The following is a 15,614-nucleotide window of genomic DNA, read 5'->3' as shown; positions in this document are numbered from 1 at the left end:
GTAACTGTAACCTCAACCTCAATACATCATAAAACTTCTTACTATTCAAACATTGTTCCGTTCAGCATCCTGACCGATGCACAAAGACACATAGCTCAAATATGTTTCACCTTTTCTTATCATATGCCCACTGATCAGTTGAAATGAACTACATGTGCCATTACATTCAACACTGCACCTTGAAAGTAACACAAATTTGACAGGAATCATGCCACATAGAATTTGCTTCCCGTAAAACAGACGCATTACTTCCAAACATATAAGATAAAAAGGTGTTACTTTCAAAATACTTGTTGCTAAATGAGCAAATTTGTCTATTTCAAATTTAGATTAATTTGGTTCATCATCACTTGATTTTCCCATTTCTTTTTATTATTCTTGTCATTATTATTATATTTTTATGTAACAAATGTACAATTCATATTCTTATTTTGACTGAGGCCTGATACACACATTTTCCCTGAAACGCATACAAGCTACTTTTGGTTTTACAGGCAAAAAATGGTTAACATGTCTAAAAAATATTTTCCTCCCTATTCCGTCACTTTTCCCTTGCAATAAGTATCACATAAAGCTAGCACATTCAGTAGTTAAGCCACTTAACAATCTCTCTTTCTTTCCATACATGATATGTACATCAAGTTGACCAATACCAATGTAATTACCGTAATCCATTTACAATAAAAGTTGCACCAAGAAGAAACTCATGAATTTCAATGTCAATAAACTTTGTTTGATGCATCAACTTTGTGTGATATTTGCCGGTGAATTTATTCAGCCAAACTTGATCAGATGATTTTCTGAAAACACTGGAATTTGAATTCAATTTATTTTTATTTAACCATGTATCAATAAGCACCTTTTTGATAACTTTATTTTTAGTACGAATAGAAATGACATTGAAATCCATGATTTACCTCCTGAAATGCCAAGACCGTGCATTATGTTCAATTTACATAAAGAAAGGATGCACAAACTTGACGTATCAAGAAATGCACTTGCTTAACTTTACAATTCTACTTAACATTCTTGAAAAGAAGAGAACATTCTTGAAAAGAAGAGGGAAATCATAATATGGAATTTTGTTTCGTTCTTTTCTCCTCACTGAGCATGTATAACACACCTTTTATTAACAAATGCATTGTTTTGATACATAAGAAAGCAAATTGTTACTGACTATACAAATAGACAAATAATATGCTGGTATATTATCTACAAGCTGGGAAAGGTAGCCCATGATTAAATGTTATTAAGGTTATAAGCAAGCTTTCCTAGGAAGCTGATAGGGCATACTAACGCAACACACCTGTTACCTAATGTTGGATTTGATTGATTACCTGAATTAGTTCTGTGTTCAAAGAAATAATGTCTTTACTAATAGAGCACATAAATGGAAAGCAAATCTTCTATGTCTAAATATTATTATTAGGGTGGGGGCAGAGGATAGAAACCTTCTTTTGATCTACTACTGCACAGAGAGAAGATGTTGATTGGCAATGCTTGTATGGGCAAAACCTTTCATACCATCCCCAGAAAAGTATGGTTACCAATCATGTTTGATACGTAGACTGGCTTACCAATGAATTCAAGATTATGTCTCTCTCTAAATGCACTGGTCACATCCTTTGCAACTACTGGACTAGACTGGAGTTCCCCCCTAACAACTACTGGGTCAGTTGGAATTTGCTTCAATTGCGGCATAACTTCATTTTCATGTGTATTTAAGGACCTGATGATGACGTGCAAAATCAGTACAATGTTCCGAGTGAGTTAGTAATTTTATATACCTGTAATAGCATGATAGTATTGTTGTTTTTGTGTTTTCAGTAGTACAGCCTGGTAGTTTGTTAGTTTAGGTATTATATTAATATTTCCTTTTAGTAATGATGGTATCTAATTATGTAAATGAGGTAGATTCTCATTCACAAATTCAATGTAATTGAAATTATAGCGCACTCTATAGGAATATTTTCATGAGTATAGTATTACATAATCAAATAGAAGCGTGATTATTTAAACCATTTCAGTGGTACATTTCTCAGGATATTTTCCACTGGTATCAAACAACAAAGCACAGGGCTCATCAAGAGTGCAAAATCTTTGTCTGGAAAATACACTAAATTACGTTCCATGGGCTAGGATACTTCTTCACCTGTCCTTCAGTTCATGACCCTCCTCTGGGCTTTCGACCTCCATGGTTCCGATATCTTTCTCTTCTTTGGATGAAACCGTTGCAGGAGGTAGCGACGATGTTGATCTCCGTGGGAAACTTGGAGACAGAGTATATGGGAATCAATACATCAATAACATTAACAACAAACAACTTGTGTCCATTTAAAAAAAATGATAAATAAATAAAAAATAGAAAAAATTGAGGAAAAATATGATGGGAAAGGGGGCAGTGGGTTAAAATTTGAAGCCCTCTGTTGGGATATTTGTATTAGGGTCAAACTGAAAACCTGCTTGTTGTGCTTGCGGCGCCAGTGATGGATCCTCATCAATCTGCATGAAAACAAAAAGATAGCATACAACTTTAATATTACAACAGAAACACTGGGAGCAATAATATTTTGAGAGTGCTTCTTTGATATATGGAGAAGCCACATTTGCATGCAACTGTCACCTGTTGCTAGAGATTCTAACATCAATCATCAGTTATTTGACTTCTCTTGCCAATTAATGCCTTTATACAAACTCTATTCTAATAATTTCTTTAAAATTGGGAAAAAATCCTATATATCAAATTTTGCAATAATTTTAATAAAATATCTTTTTAAGACCTTACTGAGAATACAAGAAAAACTGCAAGGGTGCTACATTTTGATGAGGTGGGGGTGGGTGTGTGTGTGTGGGGGGATTGAGGCTATCAATCGGTCAGCCTTCAAGTCTCAAGTATAACATTACAAACAAAAAAATCCACATGACTCCCGTCTATTCCAACCAGTTTCATATAAAAAAAGTTGTGAAATTCATGCTACTAACATCATTTATTATGCTTAATTTCTAGTCCAAACTGATCGAAACAAGCAAATCCTGTTGGAAGGTTAAACACTTTTCTATGGAGAAATGTCTTCCCCTTTCTACTAATTCTTTCTTTCTCCAACCTTTCCCTATTATATCTCAATTTCATATTTGATTGACCATGTCAAGTCGTAAATATCAAAACTTAAATGGGGATCGTGCATTGGACTATTCCAGTTGAAATCCATACACCCCTATGGACGACATGACCTCACAGGGGGTGTAGATTTCAAATGTAGTCAGACTAGTCACTCATTCTGGTAACCCCCGAAATTCACACTCCCCGTGTGGAAAATAAGGTCATGTCTTCCATATGGATTTCAGCTGGAATAGCCCATTTTCTAGGAGAAACTCCACTGTCCCGTGTTACTTACATCATCGGAGAAGTACTGTTCAATGATCTCATATGCCAACTTGTAGATTTCTTCATTGTCACTATTCTGTAGCATTTCTATTTTGTCTACACCTAAACAAGATAAATAAAATTGGGAAAATATATGATTACTTTACAGACACTTACACCTAAATGAGGAAGGAACCTGATATAATTATTCTTGGATTGATGTCAAGTACATTGTAGACACTTCAATATAGTAGACACACATACCTTCCTTGAGTCACTAAAGTTAAGTAAAATCAAATTTTTAGATTTTCTCAAAAACTATTAATTTTTGCAGAATCTGTTTGAATGCTAGTTGGATTCCTTGCATCATTTCCTTTCTGAAAATGTATACTTTTATATACCGTATTGTTTGTAATAAACGCTCCCCCTCTAATAAACGCCCCCCTCCAATGTTTCTGTGAAAAATTGACAAAAATGCGAACATTTCCATGACATATCGTGTAGGTAAGCTTAAAACAATGCATCAGTCATGTCAGTCACGATCGCTAAATTGAATGGACAAAACCTATTATGACTCAACTCCCATCCATTTCATTGCCTAATTATGGTAGAATTTCACTAATTCCATGCACTTACAGGTGTAATTTTGTTGTATTCCCCACGAAAATATCATTTTCCGTGGGCGCCCATCATCATGTATAGTGTAAATCCCTCCTTTTAATAGGAGCACCATCGGGAAATTGAACACGATTTTTAAGCTTTTTTCACTGACAATTCACTTCCAATAAACGCCCCCCCTTTTGGAAAAATGCAACGCCCCCGGGGCGTTTATTACAAACAATACGGTACTCATCATTACATTTAGAGATCAGTAAAAACCAATATCTAAATTACTGACTCGAGAAAGATATACAGACTAACCTGGTACAACATCAAATAAAATTGGAATATCTTGCAGACAAAGAGCAGCACACCCCAACATACATAAAACAGAATGTAACCACTGTCAATTCAATAACATCAGCACTAGATGCACTAGCTAATGGTGATGATTTTTTTGTGTATTCCCCCTCCCACACAAACTGTTACAAAGTAACAACACTTCAAACACAAATGCCAGCCTGTATGGAGTACCCCCAATAAGAGCCATAGGGCCTAAATTTCTGCATTTAAACAAAGCTACAAGGTTTAAGTCCATTGCAGACATTACAAGATATTGTGGACTACATAAAAAAAGTGCAGTGATTTATAGTGCGCTACGCACATACACAACACATAGACGTTGATCCACAAGCCTCAGCACACTTTACAGGTTATCGCTGACCACTACGGCTCCACGTCATTCCATACACCAATAAACAACAAATCAGGGACTTTGCTGCTTCAAGAGCGCACATCCTAGACAATCCACAAATAACCTTCGCAACCAGGATCAGCTCCCCAAGTTTCGTACGGGTTACAACGAGACAAATTAGCAGTAAGTTGCTACATGGTGGGACAACAGTCTACAGGTGGGAGAACAAGTGAAGAGTTTTCATTTGAAGGATAACACCCATACATACACAGGATGTATTGTTCAAACTAATTTAATGATATCTATCACATAATCCAAAGGCACAAAAGGTTTGCATGATTCGTTACGCATGGGCAATAAAACAACCAGTCCTCATGAATATGCATAAAGCCTCATTCAGTACCAACCACAGGGACTGTGCCCATTTGCACTAGATCTGTTGTTTTTTATCCTGTGTGAGACAAGTTGTAAAAGGACATCATGAAAGAAGGTTCGTAGACTTTCCACCTTCACAGTGTCAAAATAAAGATATTATTGCAATGGACTAACATCTGCTTAGTTTCTCTTTGTGAATACTAGAACTCTTGACTTACCCCCACACATTTCTATCATTTCTGCAACCCTGGGATAGTTCTCTCCAGCAATCTTCAATATGTTGTTAATGCCATCAATGCACACCTGTACTACCTGTGTGTCCTTAATAGTCAGCAGATTGCAAAGTGGTGGGATTACGTTATTCTCTACCAGTGCCATCACCTGTTGCTTGTTACCGCTTATCGTCAGGTTGCTAACCGCCCATGCAGCTTCTTTTTGTGTCTGGAAGTCTCCCTATATGGTAGAGGGACAAAAACATGCATTGTTTATAGGACACTACAATCAGATTTATACTACAATGTTTACATTTAATACATTACAAAAATCATACGCTATTCTGAAAAAAGACTTTGGCCCTTTGTGCCTAATCATTGAAAATATTTTCTTAAAACCCGAGGTGCAGCACAGTGAACTTGCGAAGGCAAAGTGATGCAGATACATGCATTTAGTTAATTTTTCATCTTCATTTTAAATACATGTTACACACATTCTGAACACAGATTAAATGGTGCCTCTAATATTCAGGGGTCCATTTCACTAAACTATTAACCCTTCGTAACTCAGGTAACCGTTTGTAAAGTTACGAATACCCAATACTAGACGTAACTTTATGAAGGGTTCCTGTAGTAAATCCCTATAACTTACAAAGGGTACCATTCGTAAGTATGTTTAGTGAAATGGAACCTACGACTTGTCGCAAGTTACAAATGATTTTGAGATTTACAAAGCTTCGTAAAGTTTAGTGAAATGGACCTCCGGTTTGCCAAATTAAAGGAAATATTAAAACATAACGTTCAGAAGGAGTGCAGCTATCTAATCAGTTGTTAATGAGGATAGCAAATCACTGATTTTTATGTAAATTATAATTGCATTTACAGCCTTTTTATTTTTAGAAAGGGAATGTAATATTTTCTTGCACAACTGTCATATTGCTCACTTGGTTTGGTTTGCATTCTCTTGTTGTTGTTGCCATGATCATACTATTTTGAAGTATGGGCTTGTGTTATGATTACTTACTCTGTCAAGATGTCTGATGATTTCCGGTAATAGCCCTGCATCAATAACTGCTTGTACTTGTTGTTGATTGCCTGCTGTAATATTAGATAGGAACCATACTGCTTCCTGCACACAAAACAATCAATAGTAAATACAGGTCAGTGATCTAAACTAACTTCCTGTCAGATCTTCCTAAGGTCAGTCATTTACTTGTGATTTTTAACCCGAATAGAGGTTCCAAAAGGGTTTTTTCCTGCCGCCATGGCCTGAAAACAACTTGCTCATCAAGTTCATACTTCAGTAAAACAAACAAACAGATTCTGTTGCACACGGCCCAATTTCAAAATTGGATTTTCTAATTTTGGTTCTTGTCTGGTGGACTGGGTTGTGTTACCTAAAACAACAGAGATGCCAGTGGCCCTGAAGTGACTTTGCAGGAAAAACCTGAAAAATTGCACACATTTGGGCTATTTTAGCCTCAAAATGGACTGAAAATAAATAAAAGTGCAGAAATTTGGAGTAACAAAAATTATGAACTCAGGCAATTGCCTGAAAACTGGCATCCAAGAATGAAGTATCCAGAATTAACACTTTCCCTTCTTCCCTTTTTGTGATGATGCACTAAACCTTCTTATACATTTTTTTCTACCTGGAATCACCTATCAGCCATGACCTGCTTGAACAACTTCCTTGATCAGTGGAAATCCCAAGTATCCCACAATTCAGTGCAATACAAGGGCAGAGATATATACTAGTCATTGTGCAGCTTCACTCGTAGACGTGATTGCTATCATAATCACCGATACCAAAGGCCTTATGGGATAGCGAATCTTACAGTGGCCTTGGATCTCATATGCACTTCTCTTTCGACAAAAGCTGAGCTTTTTCTGGCCTACATTTGTGACAGCTGCATACATTTATAGGACAAAACAACACAACACACACCTCACATACCACCTTTACTTTTTTTACTACCAATTTACTTTTTACCATTACTAAATTGAATTACCTTCTGAAATATTTAAACAAAACATTTTCTCTCCCTCTCACAAGACAGCAGACAGACTAGTATTATCCTGATTCATCATTTCAAGGAAATACATTCAAATCAAGGCAGTTTGATATTCACAAAATGCAAAGCAGGTAGATTAGGACAGTCTAGATTAGACCCTGTATGGCCCCATGCATCACTCATAGGCAATCTACCATATTAGATTGTCATGTACATTTATGGGTATCAAAATTGTGTATCTCTGGCATTTTTTGGGAAAAAACAAAAAAAGAGGATATCCCTTATCTTGGACAATTTCATACCTTATTAATTTTTTCCTTTGAGTGTGAGAGAAGCGCTCCGAAGTGTGAGAGTGCATCACAGTTGAGTACGACTTGCGTTTGCTCGTCTGTACCTGTCACTATGTTACCTACAGCTCGTAATGCTGCTGTCTGAAATGTCAATGTGGAGAAAAAGTATTCAGATATCAGAAGTATAAACATATGTATACAAATATTGAACCTTGTGCTACATTTCTTAAGTTTGTTCGGCTTACAATTGGCAAAAAAATAAATAATAATGACTCTTGACATCATGTATTGATATGGAATGGTGTGCCCGCAGTTGGGTGCAGCACTTACACAAGTCATGTGTTGCGTAATATGTGAATGTGATATGTGAATTTATGTGATCATAAGTTGGAGCTTTTTTGTTGAGCGTAGTAACAAAACCAAATAATTTTTGCCAATTATAAGCCGAACAAACTTTACACTGTCTCCAGTCTGTATCACCCAGTGTATGTACCCCTAATTCAACTGTAGCCTGACTGGATAAAACAACAGAAGAAGGATGGTTCAATCAACAACCTCATCCTTACTTTTTCTCTATCAACACTGAGATTTTGGCAAAATCAATTCAAAGACAACATATTTCTCATTGACCTTTGGAATATTAGGTCAGAATGATGTTTTGTTTGAATTTTTAAGTCAAAATGTGTTGAATGCGGCTGTAAAATACCCATTTACCATGATACTACCACTTCATTTATCTACAAAAGATGATGCTTTTGAAATGAGGCAAACTATTAATTAAAAGTGCCTTACCTGTACTTTAACTTCTTGGTTGCTAAGAAGGGGAACTAGGAATGGCACAACGCCAGAATTAATAACCATTTGTATCTGTTCATTGCCGCCATCTGTCAAGTATGACAATGCCCAAACGGTGTCCACTAGAATCTGTAAAAACACCAAGGCAACATTACAACTTATACATTAGTAAACAATTTAAGGAAAAAATGCTGTATTTTGCTTACCTGTTTCTACACCCAGAAAGGAATAATGGCATTTGGATGTTAAGGTAATTTGGATGAGAGGTATCATCCGAGACAAGATACTGAAGACATTGTGAAGAGTTTTAACATCTTGTAGCTGAGAGTTTGGTTTACCTAACATGGACAGGAACATTTTTGTATACATGACTGCGTAGTGGGATGTCATGTCACGGAGTAGATGTGCAATGATGAGCAACCAAATTCAAAGTTGTTTCGATTAGAAGGTTAAGCCACCCCCCAGCCATGATACTCTGCAGTAAATGGCCAGATAGATTACAATGCCCTATAATATGAATGACCATGTTGTCATAATTTTGTAACAATGATCTGTAAATAATTTCAACTAACTTACATTTGTATCTTGATGATGTATTAATGCACAGAGAGCAGGTAGAATTTCACCGACTGTTTCCATAGGTGGAGGCGGATCTTTGCATCGACACAAATTGACTATCACCCACGTAACATTACGCAGGAAGGACAAGGGTATTGTTGGGTTGATAAACTTGAGAAGTGGTGCAACAACGCCTTGTGTGATACAAAAATCTCTGCACACTGGCCCGTCGCCTGTGAAGAAAAGAAAAGTATAGGTTCATAATATCTTCCCAAGTACCAAGTGTCACTTGTATACTTTGCTACATAATCAGTTTATCCCAGCACTTGCAATTAATGCATCAACAATGGATTATGAAAATGCTGATAAGTGATGATTGTACTTGAAGGCCTACAATATAACAATTCATGCCAGTACTTACCAATAATGTTTCCTAATGCCCATACTGCTTGCTCACAAACGTTTTGATGTGGCGAGTCAAGCAAAAGTAGAAACATTTGCACTGCACCCGCTTTCACCACTGACGCCGTTTGCTGTGACGTGCCAGAGGCAATATTTGTAAGAGCCCATGCTGCTTCAAATTGTAACGATGGACTGTTATGGGAAAAAACAAAACAATTCAAATGTTAAGTCCAATGGAATGAGATATAATAGACTTGGATGGGGATGGTACGGGATGTGCATGGGTGACAAATGCACATTTCCTGAAAATTAATCTGACTCTTGACCAAACGGCCAAGCGGTTGCACAGGGCAATGAACATTTACGAGGGATTATCCAGGGAATATATCACCGTAGGAGTAAGGGGTATCACAGCTCCCCATTCCCTGAAATTCCAGAAGATTTACATGCATGGGTAACAGCATTCAGTTTTGTGAAATCAAAACATGATAAAGCTTATTTTCCTCATTCAGACCTGTTCAAAATCAATATGCAAAAATTGAATCCTTTTCTTTACTCTGATACTTATTCATAAATCCTGCTTTATTGAAACTAAGAAACTGAATCTCAGTGACTGAAGAAATGTTCCAGTACACTTTGTAAGAAGAAAATGATTGTAACATTCATGTTGCCCTTGACTCTTTGTTGATACATTTGTATGAAATTAACTTACTTATCTTCTCGCTTTAGGCAGCTAACAAGGATGGGTAATATTCCTGATGCAATCAAGTCGTCTATTGGAGGGTTGCGGTCACTAGAAAGAAGTTTACGGGCTGCCTGTACGGCACTGAGTTGTACCCCAGGTTGTTGACTTTGGGCATTTCTTACTAGACTATCATAACATGTGTTCTGCAAATATAAGATGTACATTACATTAGAACATTTCAGATGAATACTTACTCCTGATTCCAGAACTATACAGCACCATTTTTTAAGAACAAACTTAAAGATTAGGATTTAGCTATGTTTCATTTGGCAAAACAGGATATTTTTTAATTAAAAAAATTTAGAGCTGTAATTTTCTGGGATCAGGAGTATGTGTAGTTTTTCACTGCAAGTATCTGGGCAACAGGTACATGTACATGTTGATTACCTGTAACTTAAGTCTGCAGTTTGGTTGTAGAAGCCAACACATAATAAATAACAATACAGTCATTTTCTGGAATCGGATGTTGCTTTTCACTGCAAGTTTAACTGGGCAAGAGGCACATATTGATTAAGTCTGCTGGCTGTCAAAGCCACCACAATGATAATGTGCGACGTGTGGATCTCAAGGCACCATTATGAAGCACAAGTTTAAAGCAGAGGTCTAGCTTCAGAATCAGAATGGCATTGCAATCTTCGTAGAGATGAAAACAACAACATTTGGAATTTCAAAATGTTCAATGTTGCTATTTGGGAAGAGGGAGGAAAGAATGAAAGACTTACCACGGGTGTGTCATCATCTGAATCTGTACTGTCTACTGCTGGGACGTTTCGTCTTTTTAGGACTACTTCTTTCCTTTTGTTTTTTCGTAATTCAACAGTTACCTCTGTTCTTCTCCTGCGCATCTCCTATTAAGATTGAGTGAAATAAATAATAAAAAAGTTACAGTAAAACTAGAAATGCTACACTCATACATTATATCATTATCAAACAGTTAACAAAGGTATTTATTTTGTTCTTCTTAAAGTATACTAGCAGGATCTCCCGTATGAATTTGGCGACATTTGGATCGAAACCGACAGAGCCTTTGAAAAACTCACCCACCCACGATAGTCAGTCAGTCACATAGTCACAACATTTCCCTATTTATAGTAAGATTATTATTACCCAAATTTCCAGCTAAAGTCACCGCACTGTTAGTGGATTTTTTCACAACAATTATTTCACTTGAATAGTGACAATTTCACATAATTAATGAGTGTCACCATTAGAAACCCCAAACCCCTGAAGCTCAGATTATGTTTTGAAAAAAAAATACAAACAGTACATTTTGCTACTGTTAGTTTGTTCTTGGTTTATTTTGCTAAAGCCACACTCTTATTCCATATTTAGCTCATGAGTCAACATTGACCCTAAAGCAGGCAATAAGAAGGATGATCATAATAATGACTGATTTTGTTGTACATAAACAAAACATCAGGCATGCTAAACTGAATAGACATGTAACATGTACCCTTAAATGACCCACTAGAGTCAGTCAGTCAGCTGTTTAAGGAATTTTAGGAAATCCTGTTCCTAATAAGAAGCTGACTGTTTCAACCCTCTTGAGGGTATGACACACTGTGCCTCATATTACATCACAGGAAAATAAACACTGAATGATATTATACAGCTACACTGGTCATTTTAATGACTGAGTGAAAGGCTCCTTCTTTGTTTCAAAGTGTACTTGTATTAATATACCGCTGTTTTTTTGGGGGCTGTGGTTCTAAAGGAATTGGTTGAAAAGCGAAAGAAAATCTATTTAAATTTCTTGTTTCAATGTCAGAAATATAGTACAATGTGCATTTTGTGGAAGTGAATCATTGTACCTTCATTTCGCTCAAAGGCTATCTGAAGACAGGATCTGAAGCCTCTTTTGCACGCACGTTATTTCTGAATTGGTCACAGCCATTTTATATGCCCTTATTTTACTCTGGCACTACAATGTATTATGCAGATCATTAACCCAGGAACTCAAGATGTAGGGATTAATTCAAGCATTAACCCTAACGCTAAAATGGTTTTTGGCTATCGGAATGGAAAGAACGAAATGAAAGAGAAGTAAAGATGAACAAAGAAGTTACTTGACACCCCCAGGATTCAAACCTGAGACCCTTCGGGTGCCAAGCACTAAATCACTAACTGGTAGCCACAGGTCTTTCGCTGGCGGCCAACAAAAGCGTGCCTATGATTGTGTCACGGCATATCAAGTGGGATGCATGCACATAGCCACCGGAGTTTCGCGCGATTTAAAATGGCAAAATGCGCGGCCGGTTTTTTATAAAGCGCGAAAATGCGCGAAAATTCAAGTCAAAAAGCGCGAAAATGCGTTTTCCAGTATTTAAATTCACGATTATGACGATACACACATACCCCGGGTCTACACCTCATCAAATGTTGATTGTTAAAATAAAAAAAAAGGGCATTTTCGCCGTGATATTCCATCTCCGTTCGCTATGATAATTTTTCTCATTTCTGTGTCAGTTTTGGTCCGAAACGTGGTCAAAAACAGGTGCAAAAACATGAGCAAAGTCTGTCAATCTTGAGCAATTTTCGTTCGTATTTTCACTTCCGGGTTTCTTTTTTTAAATTAACGTGTAGTTGATGATACAAAAACTAAAACACCCGCTACCACAAATAATATGAAAAAGGAGTTATCATTTGGATTTTGTCTTTAAAATTGCTTTTATTCATCGTAACAATAATACTAATAAAGGAAACCTAGATTATTTATGAGAAAATAAACTTAAAATATTAAAAATTGAATATTGTCAGGTTGTGATAAATAATTAAATTACACATTAACCGCACATGCTTGGTTGTAAACAAATCAATCGTGACTTCCCCACCATCAGGCCACCGATCGTTCGGAAAGCATGCAAAAAGTGCATGATTTCCTGACGTTGCATTTACAAATATTGCAGAATTTACTTCAATTCTCAGCAGATGGGTCAAAATTTTGGGGCTTTAATTATCTGGACGCAATGACGCACACTAACGGGAAGCCTGTTATGTTGTAAAAAGGTTATTATTGGTGAATTTACATTGAAAAGTAGTGTGTTTGGCTAAATTCTCAAAATTCACGATGGCGCGAAACTCCGGTGCTTACATGCACAGTGGTTTTGCTTGGTCTTTGTTAAGATTTTGTTGAGTTAGGTTAATGAAATATAGGGCTATTAAACCTAAGGCTAAGTGGTCTTTGGCTATCAGAGTGGAACGAAGGAATAACAAAGGAGAGAAGATGAACAAATAAGTTACTTGGCACCAATGGGATTCAAACCTTAGACCCCAGTGGGCCCAGTCACCCCACGGGTGCCATACCGTGCCAAGCACCAGATCACCGATGGTAGCCATGGGTCTTTTGCTGGCCTGGCCTTCAAAAGCGTGCCTATGACTTTTTTTTTTTTTTTATGTCGAGCATATCTAGGCATTAACAGCTGAAATCTAGGAGATAACGCTGATGAAACTTCGGCCAGGTACAAGTGACCTGGTGAACGAAGTGGGTCGCCGTAGATAGCTGGTCGGGGAATTTTTGCAGGACAGTCAAGTGTAGCCAACAATCGGGCTTATCACCCTGATCGGAACCGACTGTGACGAGGTCTTTTGTCATGGGTCATCTGCCCCGCCATTACCAGATGAGCCACGGGGAGAGCGGAATTATTATTTTTTTGGTCCTGTGGGGAATTGAACCCGGGACCTCTTGCACCAAAGGCAAAGACCTTAACCAGTGTGCCACGCTGCTCCACGGACTGATTGCATCCTGGCATCACGTGGGATGCATGCATCATGATGGTTATGCTTTGTAAGATTTAGGGTTTTAAAATATAGGCATATAATTAACCCTAATGATTTGAATTCAAGATGCAGCGCAAACATGTGCAGAGGCAAACACACTATCAGATGTGTTGTTGCTATGTCGTAACGATAACAAACGTGATTAAAATGTTCATTATTTGGGAATGCCCACATGATCCCACTTTTTTCACAAAGGATAGTGATAAGGCTACAGCACTGATCGCACAGTTCTAGAGTGTCTTCACATACCATTGCAAATGCCGAAATTAGACAAGAGTGCTTTCTAAGACATGCCAGAGATTTCAGGGGTCGAAATAAGCGATAGCCTAATACTCCCATAGCCATTAGAAATTACACATTTGGGCAGTTCCGTAAGTATGTCACACAAATGGTCAAAATTTGAAACTTGATTTTATCTTATATCTCAGTAATTTGACATGCAGATAGTGCAAACTTTTCTTTTTCTGAATCCCCACGAATAGATGAACAATTTGCTGCCAATTTCAGGGATAGAGTATGGACAACTAATTTATGCTGAATGTTGACGTACAACAGGCGCAAAGCATACAATAGAACAATGAGTAAACAACTTGTTTTACATGCATTTGATGGACTCTGAGTGAGGTCCTGTTTTTGACATATCCCTGCGTGAATATTCTATTTTTTCTTCACTAATAAAGATACTAGCGATGAACAGTTTTTTGCAGACACTTTGATACAGCTGTAATATGTTTGAACGATAGGGTAGAAACAATATTTAGTATAATTATACAAAATATATTTTTTGATATAGGCCAAAAATTATGCACGCAAATAGAAAAACCATAACTGCCAAAGGTAAGCATCTAGGGAAAATTAAAAAAAGGCGCTATTTTTGAGAGCAAAATGCGTGCGACAGTTCTTGATTCGTGATTTGCACAATTTTTCCCAAAAGTTTGAATTTGCAATATTTAAAAAAAATTTCTTCATCAATATTCTCTTGCAATGTTTAGCAACCGCTATTTTCTACCCATTTTTAATGCATTGTGTTGCAGATTAGGTTTGGTAATAACAAAATAAACAGGCTTTTAATTTGTCAAAAACAGTGAAGGAACATACTATTTTCTTGCTGACAGTTTCGTCAGTGAACCACTGACTTTATCGAAGCTTGTTGATGTTGTGATCCAACAGCTAATGACTGGCGGGAAGTTATGTCACTTCCGGAAACCTAACAATTCCATCAAACTCATGGTTTATAGGAAGGAAACCCAGACAGACCAGTTTCATCAGAAAATGGGTGTCGTCAGGACTTTACTCAACAGAAAAGACAGAATTGTTACAGAAGAGCAGGATAAGAGCACAAAACAAATAGTCCCAAACAAAAATGTTTGGTAGACTCATAACCGGTGCGATCTTACCTTTCCGATGTTGATTAAGATACTTCTTGCATCGATCCCGAGATGCGGAAAAACCAATAGTCATTTTGTCCCACATAAATGAATAAATAACAAAACCCCGATCCCCGGTGGACTCACCCAAAAGGTGACGTCACACCATATGATCGCCTTATCCGACTTGGGATCCCCTACCGGACCAAACTTGTAGGGGTGGCGGGTCCGGGATAATCAACATCGGAAAGGTAAGATCGCACCGGTTATGAGTCTACCAAACATTTTTGTTTGGGACTAGACTCAGTACACCGGTCGATCTTACCGCTTCCGATGTTGATTAAGATACTTTGCATCAACATCTGAAAGATCGATCTAGCAAGTAACCGACGGATGGAGGTACAAGATTGGTCAGCATCA

The 15,614-nt window shown here is 37.3% G+C and overlaps 1 protein-coding gene across 1 annotated transcript in view; it reads right to left on the bottom strand.

The window, feature by feature from the left end:
• Positions 1-2,204: 2,204 nt before the first annotated feature.
• Positions 2,205-15,614, bottom strand: part of LOC140155054 (importin subunit alpha-3-like) — a 28,126-nt gene continuing 14,716 nt past the window's right edge. Inside the window, exons 2-11 of the mRNA XM_072177737.1 lie at positions 10,773-10,898; positions 10,018-10,193; positions 9,325-9,497; positions 8,922-9,136; positions 8,343-8,474; positions 7,563-7,691; positions 6,270-6,374; positions 5,252-5,486; positions 3,396-3,487; positions 2,205-2,502 (exon numbers count right to left, since the gene is read on the bottom strand). Coding sequence (XP_072033838.1) covers positions 2,407-2,502; positions 3,396-3,487; positions 5,252-5,486; positions 6,270-6,374; positions 7,563-7,691; positions 8,343-8,474; positions 8,922-9,136; positions 9,325-9,497; positions 10,018-10,193; positions 10,773-10,898 — 1,479 coding nt within the window. The 3' untranslated portion in view covers positions 2,205-2,406. The remainder of the gene's footprint in view (positions 2,503-3,395; positions 3,488-5,251; positions 5,487-6,269; positions 6,375-7,562; positions 7,692-8,342; positions 8,475-8,921; positions 9,137-9,324; positions 9,498-10,017; positions 10,194-10,772; positions 10,899-15,614) is intronic.

This window comes from Amphiura filiformis, chromosome 6, assembly GCF_039555335.1.
Source record: "Amphiura filiformis chromosome 6, Afil_fr2py, whole genome shotgun sequence".
Lineage (NCBI taxonomy): Eukaryota > Metazoa > Echinodermata > Ophiuroidea > Amphilepidida > Amphiuridae > Amphiura > Amphiura filiformis.
Note: the sequence above shows the minus strand (reverse complement) of the source record. Positions and strands in the feature narration are given on the sequence as shown.